General features: G+C 37.9%; 1 protein-coding gene across 1 annotated transcript; it reads left to right on the top strand.

Moving 5' to 3' along the window:
* The first annotated feature begins 341 nt into the window (after window positions 1-341).
* bnip1b (BCL2 interacting protein 1b) lies at window positions 342-26,351 on the top strand. The gene is made up of 6 exons (XM_059990164.1): window positions 342-443; window positions 6,611-6,703; window positions 8,826-8,917; window positions 15,033-15,137; window positions 19,504-19,622; window positions 21,304-26,351. The coding sequence occupies exons 1-6, from the start codon at window positions 360-362 to the stop codon at window positions 21,498-21,500; spliced, it is 690 nt and encodes a 229-aa protein (XP_059846147.1). The 5' UTR covers window positions 342-359; the 3' UTR covers window positions 21,501-26,351.
* The last annotated feature ends 1,538 nt before the right edge of the window (window positions 26,352-27,889 follow it).

The following is a 27,889-nucleotide window of genomic DNA, read 5'->3' as shown; positions in this document are numbered from 1 at the left end:
ATTTTTAAGAGGTATCATTAATAATTAAGTCCTCTGGAATGCTAGCCTTTATTAAAGAATAATTGTCTATTAGCATATTGATTTAAGATGCTCACTGTTAATTGACACTTATGTGCAATATAACAAATTTCAGATGTTAAATTAAGGTATCTTCAATGTAAAGAAAACATGATTAAAATCAGAGTCCGCAGTACTGGAACCAAGGTACAGAAACTGAGAACACACATCCAACACTTTGGTGAAAACAGGGCCATATGCAGAGTTTGAAATGCTACCTCTGCACCGTTAATCCATTTCGGAAAAGCGCTATTTAGTACATCATCAAACCGACAGGCGGCCGCCGTAGTTCCTGGGTAAAAATGGCGACGGCTCAAGATGTTCACGTCAAGATCTGTGCGCAGGAAATTATTAAATATGATCTGCAGATTAAAGCACTGGTGCAGGTGAAGATGTAACTAATTTCATTTGATGCTCTCCGCTCGTTAAATAGTCAAATCAAGATCGGACGACCAACAAAGCACACCAAAAGAGGAGAGTGAGTGACGGGTGTGTATAGATTTGAGTCCTAATGTGTGGCTGGAGATGAGGCTCTATGTGGTGTTTGCTGGTAGTGAGTGTGCTTATACACAGTGCACACTGGTGCAACGCACCAAATGTGGAGGAACAGCAGGTCAGGCAGCATCCATGGAAATGAATAAACAATCGACATTCGAGCCGAGATTGGTGTGTGAAAGTATGTGTGCACATAGGGCACATTGCTGGTGTGAGTGTGTGTGAGCACGCAGGCCAGTGTTAAGAATGTGTTTGCACACAGGTCGCACTAGTGGTGAGGGTATATGCTTATGTGCACATAGGACACATCGGCACATGGATACAGACAGCACATGCACAGGGGTGGTGGTGGGGAGAGAGAACAGATATTCTGTATACCTGCAAAGAGAATGTGTTCAGATGGGTGGAGGAGTTCAGTCAGTGCCTGTGTGGTGCTATGGTAGCATAGCGGTTAGTGTGAAGTTATTACAGCTCAGAATTTAATTCTGGCACTTCTGTAAGGAGTCTGTATGTCCTCCCAGTGGAGTACGTAGGTTTCCCCAGCTGCTCTGGTTTCTTCCCACAGTTCAAAAGCATACTGCTTAGGTTAATTGGCCATTGTAAATTGTCTCGTGATTACGTTAGGGCTATTTGGGTTTGTGGGGTTGCTTTGAAGGGCAGGAATGGCCTACTCTGTGCTGTATTGCTAAATAAATAAATGTATATGTGGAAGGAGCATCTTTGTTCCTGTGTAGAGAATGTCAGCAGCTAGAGCGATAAGATATAGTGCTGGTGGTCAAGCAGTATTTGTGGCAGGAAATGGACAGTCATTGTTTCGATTTGACACCCTTTGTCTGGGCAGAAAGATGAGTGATACAGTCAGTATAAAAAAGATTGTCGCAAGAGACTTCAAATATTGGCAGCACAACAACACAGGATACTGGAGGAACTCACTGGGTTACACATCTATGAAGGAAAATGGACAATTGATATTTCAGAATATCTTTTGTCTGAACTGTAATGTCAGCTGTTCATTTCTCTTCATTCGTTGCTGCCTGACCTGCAAATTTTCTTCTGCATTCTGTATGTTGCCAAAAAGAGGAAAGCTCCATTCCCTCCCTTCCACTTTTTATACTTGCTATCTCCCATCTCCCCTTTCCGTCAAGATGAAGCAGTCTTGACTCAAAGTGATGATTCCTCTAACTCTTGGTAATATTCCCCCCTCTCTTTTTTTCCAATTCCCTATTCCCCCTTACCCCTTCCTTCTCACCTGCCCATTACCTCCTTCAGGTGTTCTTCCTCCTTGCCTTTCTTCCATGATCCATTCTCCTCTCCTATCAAATTCCTCCTTTTCCACTCCTTTATCTATTCTATCTATCACCTCCCAGCTTCTCATTTTATTCCCCTTACTGCATCCACCCACCCCTCACCTGCTAGCTTGTGCTCCTACCTCTCTCCCCACTTTCCTATTTTTACCTTCTCCCTTTCCAGTCCTGATGAAGGGTCTCAGCCTGAAACATTAACTGTTTATTCCCCTCCTTAGATGCTGCATGACCTGCTGAGTTCTCCAACTTTATGTGTGTTGCTTTGGATAGGTTCAGAAAGGGGAGATCGTGTTTTACTAATATGATGGAGTTCTATGAAATGGCAGCTAAAATCTATGATGATAATAGAGTGGTTGATATTATTTACTTGGACTTTCAGAATGCTTTTGGCAAGGTGCCCCACAAAAGATTAGTATCAAATTACAGGAGGCAGGGATTCAGGATAAGGTGTGCAAATAGCTGCAGAATTGGTTCAAAAGCAGAAAGTGAGTTATGGAGAGAGGATTATTTTCACACCTGGAAGACGTTAAAAGTGGGGTTCTGCAGGGATCAGTTTTGGGGCTGCTGCTGTTCTTAATTTACATTAATAATTTGGATAAGCTCATAACAAATAAGCCAGTAAAGTTTGCTGATGACATAAAATTAGGGGGACAGGCTGATAAAATTCAAGCAGCAGAATTAAAACAGATCTAAGCAAAACCCAGATGTGGGCAGATAAATGGCAGATGGAATTGAATGTAGATGTAAAAATTTACCTATAGGAAGTAGAAAATATTCGATATAAGTATGCAGTGGGGGGAGGGGGAGGGTTAGCAAGTGCTCTGCTTGAGAAGAATTTGGGTGTCCTGGTAGACTCACCACTATCAACATTTAGACAATGCATAGAAGCAATTAGGAAGGCTAATAGTATGTTGGGCTGTATAATGCTTGCAATGGAGTTCAAGACTAGAGACATTGTCCTTAAGCTGTATAATGCGCTTGTGAGACCTCACCTTGAATATTTTTGAGTTTTTGACTAAAACTCAGAAATATGGGGTTTTGGTCTCCATATTGTGTGAAGGATGTGAAGGCACTGGAGAGTTCAGAAAAAGATGACGAAACTCATTCCAGATCTGCAGGGTATGAGCTATGAAGAGAGATTGAAAGAATTAGATCTTTTTAGCCTCAGTGGATGTAGAATGAGAGGAGACATGATAGTTATTAAGGTTATAAGTGGATGCCAGCTGTTACTTCAAAATTAATCCATCATCGAGGACACAGGGCCAGAGGTGGAGACTGGTTAAAGGGAGATTTCAGATTTGCATCAGGAAGCATTTCTTTACACAGCAAGTTATGGACAAATGGATCAAACTACCTAGTTGAGTAGTGGAGAGGAGTCCTTTAAGAGACTTCCAAATCTAAATACAATAGTTATTTCAACACACTATGTGAATAGGGATTCGGAAAGCTTTGTTGGGCTGAATGGCCTGTTCTTGTCAAAGACTTTCTAATGTTCTTGTGTTTAATTTTTTTTGGCTCCATGTTGCGTAAAGACTGTTACTGTGTAGTACTGAGACAATTGAAGTATTGCGGCTTTGAGACATTTTGGGTTTACATCAAGAGGGCTAGAATATAAAAAAATCAAGGTAGCATAATTTTGCCAGAATTGTATCAAAACACATTATGAAGATGCGTATAAATCTTCTGATGATTGATGATCAAACTGAGAAATGTAAGATAATATGGAGGATCTGAGCTGATGGAAGCTATTTCTTTTCGTAAGAGATTCAGTAAGAAATGTGCACTCCTTAATTTTTGAGGTACACCATTAGGTAGTGAAATCAGGAAACACTTTCCCCCTCCCCAGGAAAAGATGGTAAAACTGTATTCCTCACTAAATAACAGCAGCTACTTGGTCATTTGGAATTGTCAAAATGGAATTTGACAGGATTTTGTTTTGGGTAAGAGTATGAAGGATTAAGAATCAATGAAGCTGTCAGCTCTATTCTCGTTGAAAGCATTACAGAGGTTGAATGGTTTATTCATATACAGTGGATTCTGAGTAATTGGGACACACCATGACCAGTACATTTTGCCCCAATTTGTCAAAGTTTCTGGAAATAATTAAAAAGCCATAAAAAGGACAAACTGAGTAACAAATTCTGTATTGAAATTAGATACAGAATAAATTAGAGTTCAATGCTCAAAGTAAAATTTATTATCAGAGTACATACAGAATATGTCACCACTTACAACCCTGAGATTCTTTTTCCTTCAGGCGTATTCAGCAAACCTATAGAACAGTAACTGTAAACTGAAATAATGAACAACAAACTGCAAATGCAAATGTAAATAAATAGCAATAAATAACAAGAGTCCTTAAAGTGAGATCATTTGTTGTGGGAACACCAGATATAGAATTAGTGTGGTTATCCTCCTTTGTTCAAGAGCCTGATGGTTGAGGACTGGTAACTGTTCTTGAACTTGGTGTGAGTACTAAGGCAGCAGTGAGAAAAGAGCATGGCCTGGGTGATGAGTGTCTTTGATAATGGGTGCTGCTTTTTTACAACAACATTTCATGTAGATGTGCTCAATGGTTGGGATGGTTTTGTCTGTGATGTACTGGGCCGAATTCACTACCTTTTATTGGACTTTCCACTCAAAGGCATTGGTGTTCCCATACCAGGTCATAATGTAGCCAGTTAATACACTTCCCAGCACACATCAATGTAATTTTGTCAAGTTTCTGATGTCATGCCCAATCACCATAGCCGCCTAAGGAAGTAGAAGCACTGTCGTGCGTTCTTTGCAATTACATTTATCTGATAGGTTCAGGACAGGTCCTCTGAGATAGTGACACCCAAGTTACTGACCCTCTCCATCTGTGCCCCTCTGATGAGGACCTCTGGTTTCCTTCTCCTGAAGTTTATGATCAGCTCCTTGGTTTTGCTTACAGTGAGAGGCTGTTGTTATGACACCACTTAGACAAGTTTTCAATCTCCCTCCTCTATGCTGATTCATCCGATACGGTGTCATTTGTGAACTTGTATATGGCGTTGGAGCTGTGCTTAGCCACACAGTCATAGGCGCAAAACGAGAAAAACAGGGCTAAGCACACAGCCCTGTGATGCTCCTGTGCTAGTGTAAGTTGTAGAGGAATTATTTTTGCCAATCCGACTGAGTGGGGTCTGCAAGAGAGGAAACACAGGATCCAGTTGCATAAGGGGATACTGAAGCCCAGGTCTTGGAGTTTACTGAATAGCTTACACGTGATGACAGCATTAAAAGATGGTTTTAAACACTACCAATAGTACTACAGTACCATAAAACTGCATCAGTTCCTAATAGTTATCGAGAGAGGAATTCATCCAGTGTATGCAATGAATAAAATCAGCGCAGACGCCTGGAGCAGAAAATGGACTGTCTTCATACTGTGCTATAAATGACTGCATCCTCCAAATATTCATTTTCAATGTAACACTCAAGATGATTGTCGATACCTTCAAATTTTTTGTAGTTCTTGCTGAAGTAGAGAAATTGTTTCATTTTCATTCCTGGCTGTTTTTGCCATGCTTCAGACTGCAGTGAGCAAAACAGTTCAGGATTCTCTTGCTGTTTATTTCTCGGCAACATCAACGACAAAATTCACTTTTTTGAACACATTGATGGTGTTTAAAAACTGTTCTGTCTAAGCAAGGTGTATCATCTTAATGGGCATACATTGGTGGTTAGAATGTGTTGGTAAGTCTCCTGTCCCAATTAAGTGGCATATTGTCCTAAATAAATGAAGGGAATCGTGGCAATTTTCTCATTTAGTTTTTGTTCTTTAAGAGTTGTCACAAATAAGTGGCTGCCACAATTAAACAATGGCCCAACTAACTGGAAATCACTGTATTTATTTTTCATTTGTATGTAACATGAGAACGAATGGGGTAAAGTAGCCAGTATCACATTCTTAACAGCACAGATGATTACTCAGTCCTGTCCTGCCAACAGCTGTTAAATGTTATTGGACTATGCTACAGGGGATTCAAGCTTCTCCATAAGTTACTGAAATAGTCATGCCTGTTGAACTCTAAGCAATTAAGATTCGTACTGCAGATTGCTGTATTTTGCCATCTAAATTAATTTGGCTAGATTATAGTTTTCACTTAAGATATAATTTGGGATTCAAAATAAAACTTACTTGCTTACCGTTGAAACTACTTAATTCTGTTGTTAAATTATAGATTTTTAGCAATGATAAAAAGATGATTTATTTTATAAATAAAATTGGAGATATGGTGACATAGCAGACAGCAAAATGATATTACAGCACCAGTGATTCGGGTTCAATTGTCTGTAATGAATTTGTATGTTCTTCCTATGACAACATGGGTTTCCTCTGATTGTTCCAGTATCCCACCACATTTGAAAGATGCGCAGATTAGCAGGTCAAATGGGTGTAGTTGGGCACTGTAGGTTCATTGAGCCAGAAGAGCCTGTTAACTGTGCTGGATCTCTAAATAAGAATAAATCATGCTGATAGTGTTGTTCTCAATGAAATGTTTAAATATTTCTTGCAAGTTTGTCTGCTCTAAATTTCCAACATTATTGTTTTTTATATTAATAGCTAGCACTTGGCATATTTTCAAATTTAGTTTTTCATTAAATATTCAAAAATATTAAATAATCCTAGAGTATTATAGTTTGATTTTAATCTGTTAATGATAAGAATCCCTAGTCATGGGATATGTCTGTTTAGTGTTTAAACCCTCTTGTTGATGTACCTACAGGATATCAGAGATAGCCCCGGACCCTTGAGTCTTCTCACAGAATTAAATGCCAAGGTGAAAGAAATGTTTCACCAACTCAGACTTCGAATACAGGTAAGTGAGTTCTTGGAAGATTAAGTAGGTAAAATGTTAAATAATTGTCCCAGCTAAACTACAAACATCAATTAAACCCAGCACATGATCAGTATATTATACTCCTTAAAAAAAGAAAGGCACCATTTTAGATACTGCCCTGAATAAGGAACAATTTTGAAATCTAATGTTCATTGTGCTGCTTTTAGTTCACATCATAAGCATTCCCTTGCTTTGTATAGTTTGAATTATGTAAACTGACACCTGTGAACAGTGGTTAGGGAGTTATAGTTCGTCTCTCATTATGCTCATTTTTAATTTTCATTTCAACTTCAGTTCTGTATATTCCACCTCTCCTGAGGTTAGTGTCAGAAAACTTATAGTATTCAACCCTTCGATCTTTGGACCTAATTAGACTAAGGCTCCCTGAATAAATATCACCTCCCTGAACAAGAGGGCATAACATGCTTCCACTCCCTAAGAAGACTGAAGCAAGCAAGGCTTCCCCCTCCCGTCTTTCCTGTGTTCTACAGGAGCACCTTTGAGGGCATCCTGACAAGTTGCATCTCCATCTGGTATGGGAGCAGCTGAGCATTGGAGCGGAAGTCCCTACGAAGGACTGTGAGAACAGCTGAGAGGATCGTCAGGATCTCGCAACTATCCATCAGGGACATTTATCAGGAGCGCTGCCTACACAGGGCCCTTAGTATTATTAAGGATTCCACCCATCCATCCAGCATCCTGACTTTCCACCACCAGGCAGGAGACTCTTATGTATATTAACAAGAACGGTCAGAATGGGGGATTTCTTCCCCCAGGCCATTAGGCTTCTGAACTCCCTGCCGCATCATATTCAAAGTGTCACTCGTTAATCTGTTCCAGTACAATCTTTAATAGTGATGTAATTCACTTTGTTATTATGTGTGATTCACCTGTAGATTTTATCCTTACCTTCATAAGTTATCATGTTATGTATACTACTGTTACACCATGGTTCGGAGAAACACTGTCTCGTTTAATACATTATATGGTTATATACATGTATATAGCCAAATGACTTTTAAACCAACCTTCTCAGAGAGTCACACTGCTCCCCAAATTTCTCAGAGGAACAAATATTCATCCAGTCTAGGCTTCGACAAGGTAGTCTTCACTCAATTTGCAATCTCTTAAAACCTCAGTACAGTTTCACACGTCCCGGTGTGTCTCAAAGTGGAATTCCAGTTCAGATTCACTTTCAGTTTCCTTACCTTGGGCTCATTTCAGCCCATAACCACTGATGTGTACCTAATCTCACACTTTGCTCCTCGTGCCTACATTAGAGAGGTAATTCTGATGAAGGGTCTCAGCTTGAAATGTCAACAGTACTCTTTTCCATAGATTCTGCCTGGCCTACTGAGTTCTTCCAGCATTTTGTGTGTGTTGCTTGAATTTCCAGCATCTGCAGATTTCCTTGTGTGAGAGAAAGTGGAAGATTTGTTCACATAGCTAGTTCAAAGTTCAAAGTAAATTTATTATCAAAGTACATATGTCACTGTATGCAACACTTTATTGCAGATATTTACAGTAAATACAAGAAACACTATAAAATCATTGAAAGGTCTCACTGAGCAGGAAGGACAAGCAGCCAATGTGCAGAAGAAAAATGCAGAAAGAAACTAATAATAGTAAATAAGCAATAAATATCACAAGATGAAGAGTCCTTAAAAATGAGTCCATACAGTAGGTTTGCGACAGTCCAGTGATGAGATGAGTGAAGTTGTCCCCTCTAGTTCAAGAGCCTGATGGCTGAGGGGTAATAACAGTTCCTGAACCTGATGGTGTGAGTGCTGAGGCTCCTGTTCCTTCTTTCTAATGACAACAGCAAGAGAGAACATACCATGGATGTTGGGGGTCCTTGATAACAGATGCATTCCTGCAGCACCAGTTTGATTGGAAGTAAAGCAAGAGCTGTAAATGTGAGGAAGATATCTTGAATTGTGACAACTTGTCTTTATTAATATTAAGATCTTAGTTTTTATCGATGCTGATTATTAGTGAAGATAATGTTGGTCCCTAGAGTGATCTCCCAGTCCATTATCTGGCAGTGTCACTCAACATCTCTGTGACTAAATGACTAAGGATTTTCTGATTTATTCTGAAGGATTTGGAACAGATGGCTAAGGAACAAGACAAAGAATCTGATAAACAGATGTTGCTTGCTGAAGTGGAGAGTCATCACAAACAGATGTTAAGGTAAATGATATTGAAGGTGAAAATCTGAAAATTGTAGGACAGCAATTTTTGTGGCACGCACACATTGTTTGGGCTTGCAGAGAAAAACCTCAACGTCTGAATAAAGACAAACAGTGGGCCAAATCCATCATTGATGACTGCTTTGTTTCCATTGTTAGCATTATCATTTTGCAAGATTAGATGAATCTCACATGTGTTTGCCATGTCACGACTAGGGACAATGCTTTTAAAAAGATAGCAGTATTGGATCACAGTTTTTCTAAGTTGAGGAATGTTAATAAATTCGGTGTGTATCACTAATTTACTAAACGTTCATAGTTGCTTTGATAGCTAAAATGCAATTTGTATTTCACAGGTTAATATGGTGCCAGCTTCACTATTGCTGCAGCTTGTTAGAATCAGATTCAGAATCAGGTTTATTATCACCAGCATGTCATGTGAAATCTGTTAACTTAGTAGCAGCAGTTCAATGCAGTACATAATATAGAAGAAAAAAACAATAATAATAAATAATAAGTAAATTTTATTCATTATATGTTATACAACATACATAATTTGAAATAAAAATCGTGCAAAAAACAGAAATACTATATATTTTAAATAAAATTAGTGTCCAAGGGTTCAATGTCCATTTAGGGATCATGTAGCAGAGGGGAAGATGCTGTTCCTGAATCGCTGAGTGTGTGCCTTCAGGCTTCTGTATCTCCGACCTCATGGAGGCAGTGAGAAAAGGGCGTGTCCTGGGTGCTGGAGGTCCTGAATAATGACACTGCCTTTCTGAGACAACGCTCCTTGAAGATGTTCTGGGTACTTCGCTAACCTTAAATGCATTTGCTTCTTTTTATTTTTATAAAGCAGTGAGTGCCTTTAGATAATTTCCTTTTAAAACGTTTAAGTACTATTTTGTAACTTAAACACTATAATTCTGACAACTTCTTCCTGTAACATGCTTGGAATCTTGGGCCTATCAGATTTTGGGGTATGGTACAGACAAGGTGGATGAACTCAGCTGGTCGGGTAGCATCCGTTGAAAGAAGCAGTCAAGGTTTCGGGTCGAAACATTGACCGCTTCTTTCAATGGATGCTGCACGACCTGCTGAGTTCATCCAGCTTTTTTGTACATCTTGATTTGACCACAACATCTGCAGTGCACTTTGTGTTTGGGGTATGGTATACTGACATCAGAAATAATATTTTTGCAATTAGGTTTCTCTTTCTGAATATAGTACTGTATTAAATGTTGATTTTTGTTGCATGTCACACCAAGACACCACATCAAATTCCTAATACATGTTAATGTATATGGAAAATAAAGTTGATTTTTTGATCCTTAATAAAAAAGGAATGATAGATGAGGAACAAGTTTTTTTTTCTGGTCTTCTCTTAAATTAGTCAACTCTTTATTTGTTGATTGTCAATAATCATCTAGTTAATGTAAAGCATTGCCATTTGAAGGTAATTTTTCTGAGACTACTTTAAAGAATTTGAGTTAACCTCTTTTAGGGTTAATTCTTGTCAGTTTTTATAAACTCGCTGAAAACAAATCCTTTTTGAAAGTTTTGCTTTATTCCTCATGACTTGTAAGAACCTGCAGTCTCCAAATGATGTTATTTGTGTCTATTTCAGTGCAAGCAGCATTTTTTAAAAAACTGGGTTCAAGTGAAAAACTTGACTTCAAAGTAAGTAGTCTTGCCTTCCAAGGGATTGAATTGACCCAATGAACTCATACAAAAATGACAGCTGTGATTCAATGCTGTTCTTTGATGAAAATCTTAAAGGTGTTTGTGAGGCTATTTGTATTTTTCCAAAAGTAGAGTGAAAGTGTAGTAGATTTTCTTTTCAAATCTTTTTATTATTATCATTCAAAAATACACAGGTACATCGAAGTAACAAAACCTACCATGCCTCAAAAAAAATTATCTTAAAGATTGAAAATTTTTTTGAATTAAAAAAACCCTACTAAGCAAGAAAAGTGAGAGGAAACAAGAACCCATTGAGGGCACAACCCCGGAGCCATGCGTCATACAGAAAGCTTCTAAAAATAGACATCAAACTGCCAACAAGAAGAAAAAATATATCAAAACAAAATTTACGTTTATATCGTGGAGGAAATCTATCAGTTAACTGAAATGATAGTAACGAGCAAATGAGCCCCATCTCTTCTCAAAATCAAATAAAGGTTCAAAGGTTTGACTTCTAATTTTCTCCAAACTGAGACACAGCATCACTTGAGAGAACCATTGTGACAAAGTAGGAGCTGATATATCCTTCCATTTCAACAAGATGGCCCTCCTAGCTATCAGTGTAACAAACGCAATAACGTGTTGGTCAGACAGAGAAATACCATGAATATTTTGAGGAATTATTCCAAAAAGCAGTCAATTTATTAGGTTGTAAATTGATTCTAAGTGCTTTAGAAATTGTAGAAAAGACTGACTTCCAGACAGTTTTAATATAGAATATGACCAGAACATTAAGTGTCAGTGTAGCTATCTCAGTTTTACATCTATCACAATACTTGTCAACATTGGGAAGTATTTTAGAAAGTCTCTCTTTTGTCCAATGGTAACGATGTATAATTTTAAATTGAATCAGTGAATGACTAGCACAGACCGAAGTAGAGTTAACCAGTTTCAGAATCCGTGTCCAATCCTCCCATATAAAAGTCAAATTGAGTTCTTGCTCCCAATCCTGTTTAATCTTAAGTAAAGGACGCTTATCCCATTGTAATAATAAATTATATATTCTTCCAATAGAACCTTTCATCAAGGTGTTCATATTCATAATAGTATCTAACAAGTCAGCCTCCGATATGTAAGGAAAGTAACTTAAATATTTTTATTAAAAATGTCTAACTTGAAGATATTGTAAAAAATGTGAATATGAAAGAGAATATTTATCGACTAATTGTTCAAAAGACATCAATCTGCCTTCTTTAAGTAAGTCCAAAAAAGACTTAATACCTTTATTTTTCCAAAGTAAAAAAATTGGATCACTCCAGGAAGGTTTAAAAAAGTAATTACGATAAATTATACTACAAAGTTTATATTTTTTAGGATTAAAAAAATTGCGGAACTGGAGCCAAATTTGTAAAGAGTGCTTAACCACAGGATATAAATTTAAATTAGCAACTTTAGCTAATTGTATAGGTAGAGCAACTCCTAATAACGAAGTTAAATAAAACTGTTTCATAGCTCTCAGTTCCAGGTCTACCCAGAATGGCCGATCATTCCTATTACTTCAATATAACCAAAAGGACATATATCGCAAATTAACAGCCCAATAATACATTCTTAGATTAGGCAAAGCGAGACCTCCGTCCTTTTTCAACTTTTGTAAATGATTTTTACTGATCCTTGGTCTTTTATTATCCCAAATAAAAGATAAAATGATAGAGTCAATCCGATCAAAAAACTCCTTAGTCAAAAAAACAAGAATATTCTGAAATAAATATAAAAATTTTGGTAAAATCATCATTTTAAATATATGAGTATGACCAACAAGTGAAAATGTACGTGGGCTCCATCTACTAAATGAGTACTTCATAGAGTCCACTAAAGGAGGAAAATCAGCTTTATAAAGATCCTTATTTTTTTTTGTAATTCTGACACCTAAATATCTAAAATAATCCGTAACTTGAAAAACGTTGTCTCATTTTTAATATGCAGTGTACCAGCAGTTATGGTCAAAATGACAATAAAAGTTGACTTGACTTGACTTGAACTTTGAAAGGAATATTATCATATATAGAGACAAATTAATTTAAAGGAAGTAATTCACATTTACTAAAATTTATTTTATATCCTGAAGTCTTCAAATTTGCCAAATAATTTTAGCAAAGCGGGAATAGATTCTTCAGGCTTAGATATATATATATATATCAATAAATCATCAGCATTAAGAGAAATCTTGTGCATAGTCCCATTCATAAAAATCCCATGAATATTTCTAGCTTCACGAAGAGCAATAGCAAGGGGTTCTAATATTGTTAAATAACAAAGGACTTAATGGACAACCTTGTCTTGTCCCCCGTGATAGCTGAAAAGTATAACTGTAACCCGGAAGACCTACAGTTATTGGTGACAACAGTAGCAACAGGAGCTTTATATATCATTTTAATCCAATTATTAAAATTAATACCAAAACCAAATTTTTCTAAAACATTAAATAAATGTTTCCATTTGACTCGATCAAATGCTTTTTCAGCATCCAAAGATATAACAGATTGTGGAGTTGTAGAAGAGGGCAAATATATAATGTTAAATAATCTCCGAACATTTGAAAAAGAATAATGACCCTTTATAAAGCCTGTTTGATCTTTAAAAATGATTGCACCCAAAAGATTCTCCAATCGATTGGCCATTATTTTTGAGAGAATCTTAGCATCAACATTCAGTAATGTAATAGGTCTGTATGAGGCACAATCAGTAGGATCTTTATCCTTTTTGAGAATTAAAGAAATAGAAGCTTCATAGAAAGTGTAGTATATTTAATGACTTCTTTGTTATATAAGAAAGAGAAATGGTGAGATTTAAGAACAGAGTAACTTAAACATTATATTTGCTAGAATCCGAGACATATTCACAAAATGAGCAGAAGTAAACACGTAAACACGTTCAGACCCACAAGAAAATGAAAACCACTTTCAGCAGCCAGTATATGAAGAACACAAGTCTACATCAAAAGCATACAAAATTTTTGCCTGGTTTGATGTCTGGTTTTAGCTGTCAGGCTTGGAAAAACATTTGAAATGCAAATAGAACTCCTTGCAAAGAGATAGACAAGTAAATTTACAGATCAGGAAATTGGCAGATAAATGGATTGTGGTTACAAGAGATCTACAAGACTGAGGTGAAGTATCTAACCTTCAGTGAGTGGGTTACTTCCCAACTCTGTTGTTTCTTAAGATCCTGGGGTGTATACTGAGAGATTGCTTGTCATAATAGTGGTTTCTGGAACTAAGGACCAACGTTTCAGAACAAGGGTGTCACTTATTTCAGAGAGGAATGAGATGGAATTACTTCGGATTCATGAATTTTTGATATTTTCTCTCTTGAAAAACCAGTGGAGGTGGAGTCATTGAATATATTGAAGCTAAAGATTGACAGATATTAGGACCACATGAGAGCTGAGAGTTGTGAGGAAGAGCAAGAAGGTGATACCAGAGTTCGATCAACAATGGTTTTACTGAGTGGGGATGCAGACCCAAGGGGAAGGCTGATCTCCTGCTTCTTATGCTTTCATGATCTGCTCAGTAAAACAATTAAAAAATGACTTGACCATGGTCGATGTTAAACCCAGTCAAGCCTGGAAACATTTTTATATTGGCAATATATTCCCAGCTATTCCTGTAACAAAATAATAACCTCTTGTATGCTCATGTCCAAAATCCTGTTCTGGGAATGCTTCTACAATAGTTGACTGAGCACAACAAAGACCCCATACATGTCTAGCTATCAAAGCACCATCTGTGTGCAAAATCCATGAATTTCTGTTTTTTTAAATCTTCTCTCCTGGTCAAATTGACTGGCTATCCATCCTAGAGACCATCCAAGCCCCAGTCACAACATCTTGCATCTTTGTCCCTGAAAACAGCATCTTTTCCCTGAGGAAAGGTTTTGGCCTAACCTGTTGACTGTTTACTTTTTTCCATAGGTGCCGCCTGACCTGCTAAGTTCCTCCAGCATCTTGTTTGTGTTGCTTTGGATTTTCAACATCTGCAAATTTCTCATGTATATCTTTTTCCTATGCCCAGCTGATCACTGTCATCCTGAGAGCAAGCATTAACCCCTAGAGACACTTCCTCACATTACCTGGTGACAGAATTTTTGGCACAAATTATGCAGAACTAAACTGGCCCAACCTGAGCCTAAGAACTTATAATTATTCTCCATTCCTGAACCTGACATAAAGCCAAAGTCCGGTAGAATGGTTCTACACTGTTTTGCTTCGTTTTTTCTTTCTGATCCATTTCTGCTTCTGGTCTATTAATATATTTTTTAAAAGTTTACAATTTAAGAGAGGTGCATGAGGACCATAAATTTTGGCAGAAAGGTGCAATTGATTGTTCATCACCACATAGCATAATCGTGTTGCTTCTGTGCTTCTTTTAAAGCAACCAAACTGCTTGGCGAAAAGCAAACCTGGCCTGCAAGTTCGCCATAGACAATAAAGAGAAAGAAGAATTGTTTCAAAGTGGAGATTCTTCAGTTCGACAACGGTAATGGAGTTTATTTATGTGTACAATTTCCTGCCAGGGAAACTGTCATAAGAATCCAATCAAGATGATGCCAAGCTGTGATCTCTGTTGAGACTTAGTTTTTAGGTTCACAGGGATGGTTTTGGAGACAGAGGAGTTAGGAGGCAGGTTAGGGTTTAGGCACAAGGATGTGGGGAATTGGAGTCAGCTGGAATATAGGCTTCTGCTCCATGTTTAAAGGCCAGCGAAGATGCGAATGAAGGACGTTTATGGATAAAGTGCTGTGAACAAAGAATACCATGGAAGAGGGATGGTGCTCCCTCCAACAAAGGACTGGACAGGCCCCTGTGGGATTAGCAGGATCGTAGGTCCATGTGGGCAGGTATGCAAGTTGGTGAGTCCAGAGTTCAAGGCCTGGAGTTTGGGGTCCTGGCAATGGTGTGTTCTGGGGTCAGTACTGAAGACAAAAGCCTGAAGGTTGATTGGAAGCTGAGGCCTGATGTCTGCGAATCCAGTGTTGGAGGCTCAGAAGTGGCCTGTCCTGGAGTTGGAGGATTTTCTCTGTGTGTGAATGGATTGATGGGAGGAAAGGGCTTTGTTTTGCTGTTGCTGTTTTGTTGATTTTGTTCGGCTGAACATGATGGGCATGTTATAATGGCGCCAGGATGCGTCGACACTTGCCGGCTGCTCCCAGCATATCCTTAGGTTGTGTTGGTTTTAAATGCAAATGATACATTTCACTGTATGTGTCGACGTACCTGTGATAAGTAAATGAATCTGAATGTATTGTGCAATAAATTATTTGTTTAGGATTTGCAAAGATGTCAAAACTTAATGTAGATCTGGTTATATTTCCCCTTATAAGTATCTGCTCTAGCCCAAATATGCATAAATGCAGATGATCCAGACTTCCTGGCATTTATCTGCAATGACTTCCCAGCTGTACACCCAACACTCAATACCTCATGAAGTCCAGCAGCAGAATGCAGGCTCTCTTCCAGTACTTATAGTGGGGAATGTGCTAATACAACATGATGCAGGAATTTAAATTGTCCAAACAACAGATTGTGCCTTGCGTTAGGACCTGGGAGCTGCCGCAGCAAAACACTCCGGGCCTAGACCACGCCGCCCAGCCCAAAGTTGTACTCAACCTCTCCAAATCAGCTCAGCACTTAGAGCGACCCAACCACCCACCCGTGTTAGTTGGAATTCCTCTGCTTTGATTCCTCCTCTCCCAGTTGCTCGTTCCAACCCTGTGTTGATTTTGCAGTACACCAACATGGCTCATCCCTCAATACGCTTCACCTCTGCTCTCCTCTTCGTTGTTTGCAATAATAGTTGACTACAATTTACTTCAGAAAAGGTGTTATTAATAATGTTTTAGTCAAATTTCTTGCCTTTCAAACTACCAGTGAGCTGTCACTCGCCTTCAGTAGCGCCTTCTTAAACCGCAACTGGAGAATGGTGTGAGGTGTTAAGTGTTTCTATTTATAGATTTGATTTTAATTGAAATTGTTTAAACATCTTCAGTTTTGTTTTTATTACAATTTTAGTAACTGATGTAATACCCTTTTTCAAATTTAAGTAATGTGATTAACATCTAATAGCTTTCGAATATTTTTGAATTTCAGAAACGTACCTTGACAACCATTCTAAAATGTTAACTGTATTTTCTACACAAATTAATTTGAGCATTTTCAACAATTTTGTTTTTCAGCTTTCTACATCTGTAATTAGTTTTTCTTTATTGACTATTGAAAAGTGATCTTGAACACATTACTCAATTGCAGGAATTGCCAAAACTTAATCCTAAATTGATTTAGGCATGTGACATTGGCTTGATTTTTTACTTGTAACTTTGATGGATAAGCCAGTGTTTATCATTTCAGATCTTTTTTGCTATATTTATTTTCCCTGACCCTCTACTACCAGGTGCATTTTTGAAATTTATCCAGAAACATTCCACAAATTAGTGAACAACTGCCAAGAATTGAAAATGCTGAGAAAATGTTTTCATTGTAAAATAAACAGTAAATGTTTTATGAGGTGAAAGTGACCTTTTAATACTAATCTGTAATTACTGCTATACAATATACAGTGGACTCTGGTTAATTGGGACACATTGGGAACAGTACATTTTGACCCAATTACGTGGCTGCCCCAGATAGCCGAAGTTTCATTAAAATAGGTAAAAAGGTATATAAAAAAATACAAACTGCATGACAAATTTTGTATTTAAATGAAATGCTGGACAAGTTAGAGCACTACCAATACTGCTAGAGTACTATAACATAGTGTATTAGTTTTGAATAGTTAGCGATGAAGTCATACAGTGTACATTGCTGTGTTCTGTTGATTGACTGTAAATGAACAAAATCAGCATAGGCTTCTAGTATAGATAATACACTGCTTTCATACAAGGTTTTCATTGTAACATTCAAGATGATTATTGATAGCTTCAAATTCTTCATAGTTCCTTACTTGTGTAAGGGGTGAAATAATTTCATTTTCACTCCTGGCTGTTTCTGGCATCTCTAAGCCTGAAAGCTTGAAACTGCTGTGAGCAAAACAGTTCAGAATTGTCTTACTGCTTATTTCTTGCAAACTATCAATGACAAAAATCACTGCTTTCTGAACACAAACACATAACTGACACTATTTTACAACAGTTGACTTTAGGCACAGTATAGTGTCTAACAGCCACACAAGGGCATGCAACTGATGCTAGCTAGAAACTGTTCAGCAACAGTCTCCAGTGTCAGTTAAGCGGCATAGTGTACCAGATAAACAAAGGTAATCCCAGCTATTTTCTCGATCAGTTTTTGTTCTTTAAAAGTTGTCCCAAATAATTGGCTGCCCTGATTAACCAATGCCCAATTAAACAGAATCCATTGAATCTGTTCCTAAAAGAATATAGACGATTATAGTTCCCTTGGAGGAGTATTTGAAAATGTGATTGATTTGATGTTAATACATATTAGTACTCTTAAATGACTGAGTTTCTATCTTAATTTTATATCTCCGTTTCAGTCTTTATTTAACATCCTGTAAAATATTTGAACATTAATTTACAATTGTGATTTTTTTGAAACTTCCTTGATTGCTGCCTGTTTGAATCTTTGGTTAAGAACCAGTAGAGAGCAACACAGATAAAGATGGTTAGCTTTTGCCTCTTGTCATAAAACCCAGGCTTATGCTGCAAATCCAGTAGCACAGGTTACATAGTGATCTGTTGACTTTAACTTTTAACTTGTAGCATTGTGCTGTTTGCTTTACTTCCTCCCCTTTTGCTGTGATATGCCGCAACCTATGCTTTTGAATTTTCTCTTGTTCGTATACTCTCAGAAGCCACTTTATTAGATAGAGAAGTGGAACGTGGTGTGGTCTTCTGCTACTGTAGCTCATCTGCTTCAAGGTTCAACATGCTGTGTATTCAGTGATGCAGTTCTGCACAACACTTGTGATATCTGGTTATTTGAGTTACTATCACCTTCCTGTCAGCTTGGACCAATCTGGCCATTTTCCTCTGACCTCTCTCAAAAACAGGCCATTTTTGCCCATGGAATTGCTGCTCACTGGATGCTTTTTGTTTTTCACACTATTCTCTGTAAACGCTAGAGATTGCTGTATGTGAAAATGCCAGGAGGTCGATTGTTTCTGAGATGTTGAAACCATCCTTTCTGGCACCAACAATCAGTCCATGGTTCAAAGCCACTTAAGTCACTTTTCTTCCCATTCTGATGTCTGGTGTGAACCTCTGGACTTCTTGGCAATGCCTGCATGCTTTTATGCATTGAGTTGCTGCCATATGATTGGTTCATTAGGTATTTAGATTATCAAGAGGGTGTTCAGGTGTATCTAATAAAGTGGTCACTGAATGTAATTGTAACACAGCAGAATTTAAAATTTATATCTTCAAGAATTAAACTTAAAATATATTTAAACCAGTAATCCTTTAACTAAATATTATAGGTTGCCAGCATCTACTTCTATTATATTTGAAAACAGGTGCAAATGGCAGCATCGTCACATATTACATTGTGCTGAAATTTAAGGAGCATTGAAAAGTGATGGCTGAGGAAAAAATCTTAGTATATTTTAGGAGGTGAAAAGGAAATTTGCCAGTGACTTGTAGATTTTGAGTGTACTCAAGAGATTTATTCTTAGTTTTCTCTATTTTCTGGAAAACAGAGTCTTTATGTCAGATTTCCATTTTGTTAACAACATTTTATATATATTTACTATTAATTTATTTATTTATTCCAGTTAGAAACTAATCAAATTATTCAAAGTACTTTAACGTAATTCATTTTACTATGACCAAGTAATGATGAAGCAACAGAAGAATTGTTGCTGCCGAAATGAATTAAATTTTACTGGATTTCAGAAAGATGACAAAGGAAGGCTTAGTACAGACAGCAAGCAGCATTACCGAGAGCTTGATGACAATCAGCAGGATGATGTCACAACAAGTACAGCAGAGTGAAGAATCAGTGCAGACACTGGGTAAGTTGAAATGCTTATATGCGTATTACTTATTTATTGCCCATTACACTGCTGGAGTTTAGAGTAGCAATGAAGATCCTGAATCTGCGGTGGTGCTCAGGGCTTCCATTGTCATGTCAGTGGTTTCTTCTCAGTCTTCACCTCTGTCAGTCACGCCCAGTCCCAGCTGCAGACTCAGGAATACCATCACACGCAAATGTAGAAGGATTCTTCATTGCTGTGTCTGTGACAGTTTTGTTTTACCAGTCAGGGTTGTTAGCCCTGAAATGAACCTCCAAACCTGGAGGACCGATGGACCTCTCTTGGTCTGGCCTTTCCCCTTTGATCTGTTTGGCATGGGTGACCCTATCAAGAGCCAAAGCATAATGCCTTGACTCCAGCCAACATAGCTCTCTGACCATTGAGGCACGCAAACCTCCAAACCCTACAACAAGATTGTGGTCCTCTTGGAGGAATATACTTATGTCTCTGTTACTGAATATTGAAAAGGGATTCTGAACACCTAGCATTTAAAATAATTCCAAGAAGAAGGTGAAATTACCAGAACTTGGTTTCAATTGATTAAATTGGGCACGTAACATTGGCCTTATTTTACTGTATTTTTGGTAAATATGTCAGTAGTTTCTGTCTTTACGTAATGAAAACCTGAGCAACTTCTAGAGTAACCTGTCTGCCTAAATGCAGATGTGTAGATTGATGTAGGGATTCCTTATTCCTTGCCTTTCATCTATCTTTTTCTTTTTTGTGTTTGTTGGTACTTCACAACAGCAGAAAATCGGTAATAGTTTCCACATCCAGTTTTACCTCCTCATCATGATTATTTCTAAACCTACTGCATGAAGAATTCCGCTTTGTCTTAATCCTGGAAGATCTTTTGTTTTGGGGAGATAATGGCCCAAGTCTAGATTCTGTGGTCAAGGGAAATTGTTACTCTGTGCCAACTCTTCTAAGAATTGTGTATTTTCCTGAATTCTGGTACCCTGATCCATCTTATTTGGATCCAATGGCAGATGGACTGGGGCTTCCCACTTTGAAGACAATCTGCCACAGTTTTGTTTAATCAGACTTTTTTTTATACTCAACTACATCATTTTGTGTCTAAATTAGTGCACCAACCTCAGACCTGGACATCATGCTCCTTGTTCCTTTATTGAAGGTTTTTGCCTAAGAAGCCATGAAAAGGTTAGGACCCAGTACAGGTCACTATATTTGTCTCCTTCCTAACTCCTTTCCTACCCAGGTCAATAGATTGTCTTGATTTTCCTAAAATTTCACAAACTGTTAAATGTTTACTTATTACTGCTTTTTAAGAATCTGGTATAATTTGACAATTGAAGGCTTTGGGCATGTGAAATGTGGACTATATTATATATAGTCAACATACTGCCAAAAGGAATTTAATGTATTGTGAGGAGCTTTGGAAAACCTGAGCATGTCATAAAGCAAAAGATAAATATTCTAACATTGTTTTGTTAATTATTCTTCATTCTCAACTGAGAACAATTGATTATCACTCTTGGTTGCAATATGCATCTTGATTTTTAAAGAAAAATTTATAGTTACCTCAGTGTGTGATGCTTCTTTTACAAAAAAAAACTCAAGCCCAGTTTCATTGCTGTGAACATGGCTACTTTGTTGGTTTAATGCTACTCTTTAATTAGCGTGTTCTCTTTTATTGAAGCAACTTCCTCAAGAACTGTGCAAGATACAAATGAAGAATTTAAAAACATGACAGGCACAATTCAACTGGGTCGCAAGCTGATCACAAAATACAATCGCAGAGAGTTGACCGACAAACTGCTGATCTTCCTCGCACTGGCTTTGTTTTTGGCGACTGTTGTATACATTTTAAAGAAACGCCTTTTTCCTTTTTTATAACTGGAACAAAAAGGCAGAAGTCAAATGGACATTGAAACTGAGCATTTTGTAAATTTATCGAGGTATTAAGGAAGATAAAAAGTACAAGTACTGTATTGGCATTGGAATTGACATGGAAGCAGATTAAAGGACCTTTCTAAATTATGCTTTAAAATATTGACCAAAATTGGAGGTTAAATAGACATTACAAAGTTAAGCATTGTTTCCAAGATTTAATTGTTATTTGCCTCTGTGCATTATGCTCTGCTTCTTAAGTTTAGATCCTTTGACTCTGGTTGAACTGAGTTTTGGATTGTTACATACGATATATTGTACTTCTGACCGAGCTTGGTTATCCAGAGCCCTGTGCTTTTCATGTCTTTACTTGGGCAACGCTGTCTAACGGAACATATGGTACTATTTATATTGTGGCAATGATGTAAAGATTAACATTTGTAAAAACAATCGTTTTGTCAATATGTAATCCAAAGTGTATGTATATAATTATGGCAGTTACTTTTGCTTGAATTCCAAAAAAAAAACATACTCCGCACTTATTCATTGAAATATTACCCCAGGGCTACTCATTTATGCTTCTTTATAAACAGAATGCATCATTCAACAATATATCATCCATGCAAAGAAACACTAATGGTTCCTGATGGGAGCAATTATTTGCCTTCATTATGGTTCATATATTAATATACCCTATAAATATTTTCAATAGTTAACACTTACTACAAATCTTTGGATCTGATTGAATTATCATTAATTAAAAAATGTAGTTACTGTCATTGTGAATGTTTGCACATTGAAATATTTGATAAGTATTTCTTTGAATATATTTAAATTTGTAGACCTGATTAATTTTATTTTGCCTGTACATATGGGACCTGTTGGCTAGTTCATAAAAACTTTAGAGTATCTAGTTCAAAAATTATTATTTCAGCTTGTTAAAATAAAGCTTTAAAAAATTATCTGCTCTGCATTTAATATCTTGGTGAGTGAAAACAATTTATAATTTGACCCCCGGCAGCTGGGCAATTTTGCCTTTTTCATTTAGGTTTTTGCTTCTCTCATATCCTTGGATCTACATATAATCGGATTATCCAAGCTCAAAATTGTCATTTTTCAATACAAGTCCAAATGAAACCTAAGCACTGCCCCCAGCAATAACCACTCACCTACTTCTACTCATTTTAATGGTACTGTGCTCATCAAGTGACACGAGTTGTTTGAGTGGGTGAACTGCATGGTTCAGAATTTTGGCATTTAAGCTGTCTGAGCTTCATCCTGTTAGTCTGGAAATTATGAACTTTAACATGTCCCCTCTATTAATCATTCATGTAATTGGGAAATGTAATGCAACACAAGGGAGATAATTCAGCTCAATATGTCTGTGTCAACCCTTTGAAGAAAAAATCCGATTAGTCTCCTCTCACCCGCGATTTTTTTTGTATAGTCCTGCAGTTTTTATTTTCACTATTTATCTTCTTCACCGTTTCAGTCAAAATATTATAAATACTGTGATATTTAAAAATACATTCACCACACCTTGCTTCTAGCTTTTTGACAAATACAATAATTTTGTGCCTGTTGTTTTCTGGTTCTTTTGTGACAAAACCTTTCATAGTGTAAATAAATTAATCTATTAACATCAACACACACAAAATGCTGGTGGAACACAGCAGGCCAGGCAGCACCAATAGGGAGAAGCGCTGTCGACATTTCGGGCCGAGACCCTTCATCAGGACTAACTGAAAGGAAAGATAGTAAGAGATTTGAAAGTAGTGGGGGGAGGGAGAAATGCAAAATGATAGGAGAAGACCGGAGGGGGTGGGATGAAGCTAAGAGCTGGAAAGGTGATTGGTGAAAGTGATACAGAGCTGGAGAAGGGAAAGGATCATGGGACAGGAGGCCTTAAGAGAAAGAAAGGGGAGGGGGGAGCACCAGAGGGAGATGGAGAACAGGCAAACAACTAAATATGTCAGGCGTGGGGTAAGAAGGGGAGGAGGGGCATTAACGGAAGTTAGAGAAGTCAATGTTCATGCCATCAGGTTGGAGGCTACAGCTCTGTACCTGACATATTTAGTTGTTTGCCTGCTGTGTTCCATCAGCATTTTGTGTGTGTTGTTTGAATTTCCAGCATCTGCAGATTTCCTCGTGTTTAATCTATTAACATTCCAGCTTGAAGAACAACCTTATCAGTATTTCTTTACTAATTGAAAGAGCACCATTATTTAAATTGCTGGATGAAATTTGGAAAAGGGCATCCAAGTTTCAGACAAAAGAAAAAAATTGTAGAGAAGTATTAATTATTTGTGGCAATGCACATAAATCAGATTTGTTTTTGGAGATGGAGAGCTGTGTAAACTAAACCACTGGTTAACACTTAATCCTGCAATTAAATTATATCAGTAGAGTGTTTGGGCTTGGTAACTTGTTTTTCTTTCAATACACATTCCTTGGTCATTCCTCCAGTCCAGAGAGGTCTGTTGCAAAAACATAATATCTTGGGTGTAGACTTGAGTGGGCAAATGGTAAACCCTGGGCGTGGCCAAGAAAAACATACAGTACTCTGCAAAAGTCTTAGGCACATATGTATGGCTAAGGTACCTAAGACTTTTGCACAGTACTGTAGTAAGTTTATGTGTTCTACTGCTGCAGCAACAAACAACAAATTTCATGACATACCTGAGTGATGATGAACCTGATTCTGATATGGGTCTCTTGTGGACTAAGGGGCAGGGAATTGTGGTTAGGGAGAGGAGAGGAAATGGGAAGCACCAGAGAGACATTCTGCAGTGATCAATAAACCAGTTCTTTGGAATCAAATGACCTTGCCTGGTGTCTCAGGGCTGGGTGTCTGTCCCCGCACTCCTCTCCCACCCCTAGGGAAGCTGTTTTTTTCAGAACTCGCTACAACTTAGACACAGTCTGTACGCTGGTCTTTATATTGGCATGTACTGTATCACCCATGGCTGCGGTGAATTTGCATCACTGCTCTATGAGGTGCCATTGCATCTCCACGAGTAAATCATCTCATCACAGTCTCCTTGCTTTGGCAGTTCTCAGTTCACAGCATTGCGGCGACATCCAGCAGAAGGTGAGAAGTTTAAGGGGAACACGAGGGGAACTTCTTCACTCAGAGGGTCATGAGAGTGTGGAATGGGCTGCCAGCACAAGTGTGCATGTGAACTCGATTTCAACACTTGAGAGAAGGTACATTGATGGTAGGGCTTTGGTCCCAGTGCAGGTTGATGGGAGTAGGCGGTTTAAATGTTTTTGGCATGAGCAAGATGGGCGGAAAGGCCTTTTTCTGTTTTGTACTTCTCTATGATTCTAAACATTTTAGGACTGAAAACTGCAGTATTCAACATTGTTAGCAGGTGTGGTAATTTAAATTGAATTCTTTGTTATTAAATCAGCTAACCTATTTTAGCACTCTGATAAAAGCTGCATTGTTAAAAGATTTCCAAATGCTATGATATATTTGCTGATGAACTTACTATATTTTGTTTTGTATCTTTCAGTTGTCTTTAAAAGTGAAGTCCGGAGTGCACCTTTAATTTCTGTAGAGGTGTGACTAAATTGTACAGGGTGTCATATAGCTTCCAATTTCAGTTGAAGGCAGCTTTCCTGTATTCAGTAGCCTTGGATCAAAATCTGGTTTATTATCACTGAAATATGTCATGAAATTTGTTGTTTTGCAGCAGCAGTACAGTGCAAATCTTAAAATATACAATAAATTACAATAAGAAATACGTAAAAACTAGCCTTGACGAGTACTACAGCAATTACCCACTTGCATCTACGAATTCATAGTGGTGCGGACAGCCCAGCACAAGTGTAGATGTGAACTTCCCACTATTCAGGATCCTTACAAAGACAGGAGTGTAAAAAGGGCCCGAAGCATTATTGGGGATCTGAGTCTCCCCAACCACAAACTGATCCAGCTGCTACCATCCGGGAAATGGTACCACAGCATTACAGCCAGGACCAACAGGCTCCGTGACAGCTTCTTCCACCAGGCTGCTTAATTCACACTGATGCAACTGTATTTCTATGTTGTATTGACTATCCTGTTGTGCATAATATTTATTATAAATCACTATAATTGCACATTTAGATGGAGATGTAAAGATTTTTACTCATGTATGTGAAGGATGTGAGTAATAAAGTGAATTAATTTCAATGCATTAGTCTTTGTTAGTTGAGACATTGAGCTCAAGAGTCAAAAAGTTATGTTGCAGCTTTATGAGACTCTGGTTTGACTGCATTCAACGTATTGCATTGATTTTAGGAAGGATGTTCAGGCTATGGAGAGTGCAAGAGGTTTGCCAGGATGAGGCAGCATGTGTTGTAAGGAGAGATTGGGCAAAGTAGGATTTTTCCTGGAGTGGCACAGAGGCTGAGGGGAGCCCTGATAGAAATTTACAAAATAGTGAGAGGCACAAACAGAGTGGACCACCAGAATCTATTTTCCCCCAGGGCTGAAATATCCAGCACTCGAGGGCATGCACTTAAGGTGAGAGGGGGAAAGTTTATTGAGGAACAGGTTATTTGCACAGGCAGTGATGGGTGTCTGAAATGTGTTGCCAGGGGGTGGTAGTGGAAGCAGGTAAACTGGAGGTGTTTAAGAGGTTATTAAATTAAATTGGTACATGAATATCCAGAATGGTGGGTGGGTATGGACTATGTGCAGGCAGAGAAGGGATTAGGTGGCACTATATCCAGAATCAGAATCAAAATCAGGTTTATTATCATCAGCATGTTTTGTGAAATTTGTTAGCTTAGTAGCAGCAGTACTATGCAATGCATGATAATATAGAAAGAAAAATACATAAATAAATTGATTACAGTAAGTATATCTATATTGAATAGATTAAGAAAGTGCAAAAACAGAAATAATATATATTTAAAAAAGTGAGGTAGTGTTCATGGGTTTCATGTCCACTTAGGAATCATATGGCAGAGAGGAAGAAGCTCTTCCTGAATCACTAGCCCATGAAGGCTAATACCCAAGATGGAGCTGACTAATTTTACAATTTTCTGTAGCATCCTTCAGTCCCGTGCAGTAGCCTCCACCCCCACCCCCTTCCATACCAGACAATGATGCGGACTGTCAGAATGCTCTCCACAGTACATCTATAGAAGTTTTCAAGTGTTTTAGTTGACAAACCAAATCTCTTCAAACTCCTAATAAAGTATAGCCACTGTCTTGCCTTCTCTATAGCTGCATCGATATGTTAGGACTAGATTAGGTTCTCAGAGATTTTGATACCCAGAAACTTGAAATTGCTCTCCACTTCTGATTCCTCTATGAGGTTTGGTTCATATTCCCTCATTTTACCCTTCCTGAAGTCCACAATTAGCTCTTCAGTATTACTGACATTGAGTGCAAGGTTGTTGCTGCAGCACCACTCAACTAGCTAGTATATCTCACTCCTGTATGCCTTCTTATCTCCATCTGAGATTCTACCAACAATGGTTGTATCATCAGCAAATTTGTAGATGGTATTTGAGCTATGCCGAGCCACACAGTCATGGGTATAAGGGAGTAGAGCAGTGGGTTAAGTACACACGCTTGAGGTGTGCCAGTGTTTATCGTCAGTGAGGAGGAGGTATTACCAATCCGCACAGATTGTGGTCTCTGGTTTGGAAATCGAGGATCCAATTGCAGAGAGAGGTATAGAGGCCAAAGTTTTGTAGCTTAATTATTGTGGTATAATAGAATCAAAATCAGGTTTAATTTCACTGGCATATGTTGTGAAATTTGTTGTTATCCAGCAGCAGTACATTGTAATACATAATAATTGAAACTGTAAATTACAATAAATATTATATTCACTCAATAGAGTCCTGATTGAAAGTTCCTAGATTTCCAAAATAGAGACAAGAAGCTGTTAGCTTATCTTAAGAACACAGCAGCACCAAAACTGATGGCATCATGTGTAGCATATTTCCACTGTTTCAATGGCTGTTCAATGAACCCGTATTTCAAATAATCCAATGAATTACTTAGTTCATTTATACTGCAGCTGCTCTTTGCAGTACAGGAGCTGGACAAACCACCAGCCTCACATCCCTCCCGTGCAAGAGTGGTGCTAGCAGCCACTCCATGTAGCAGTAGCTGTTGTTGGTGCCTCTTCCCTACAGTTCCTTGGCACTACTTCCTGCCATTACACTACAGCTCTAAGGCTTTCAGCCCACCACTGCTTCACGGGAACTGATGCTGGATTCTGCAGATTTGCAAGCATTATCAGTGCAATTCATACTTTCTAAGAATTCTCGAAGACTATCTTGATGCAAGGTTTGTTCAGGACTGAGTTGAAATACATCTCATACAAATGACGTCACTGATGATAAGGCTGCGTGAGGGCCCTATGTCTTCTAAGATAAGAAAGTAC

The sequence above is a fragment of the Hypanus sabinus genome, chromosome 15 (genome assembly GCF_030144855.1).
Source record: "Hypanus sabinus isolate sHypSab1 chromosome 15, sHypSab1.hap1, whole genome shotgun sequence".
Classification (NCBI taxonomy): Eukaryota; Metazoa; Chordata; class Chondrichthyes; order Myliobatiformes; family Dasyatidae; genus Hypanus; species Hypanus sabinus.
This window is presented reverse-complemented; position numbering and strand designations above follow the sequence as displayed.

Coding starts and splice junctions, on each gene's coding strand:
- bnip1b (XM_059990164.1), top strand. CDS start 360: ATGGCGACGGCTCAAGATGTTCACGTCAAGATCTGTGCGCAGGAAATT. Junction 6,704..8,825: donor AACTCAGACTTCGAATACAG/GTAAGTGAGTTC, acceptor TTTATTCTGAAG/GATTTGGAACAGATGGCTAA. Junction 8,918..15,032: donor CATCACAAACAGATGTTAAG/GTAAATGATATT, acceptor CTTCTTTTAAAG/CAACCAAACTGCTTGGCGAA.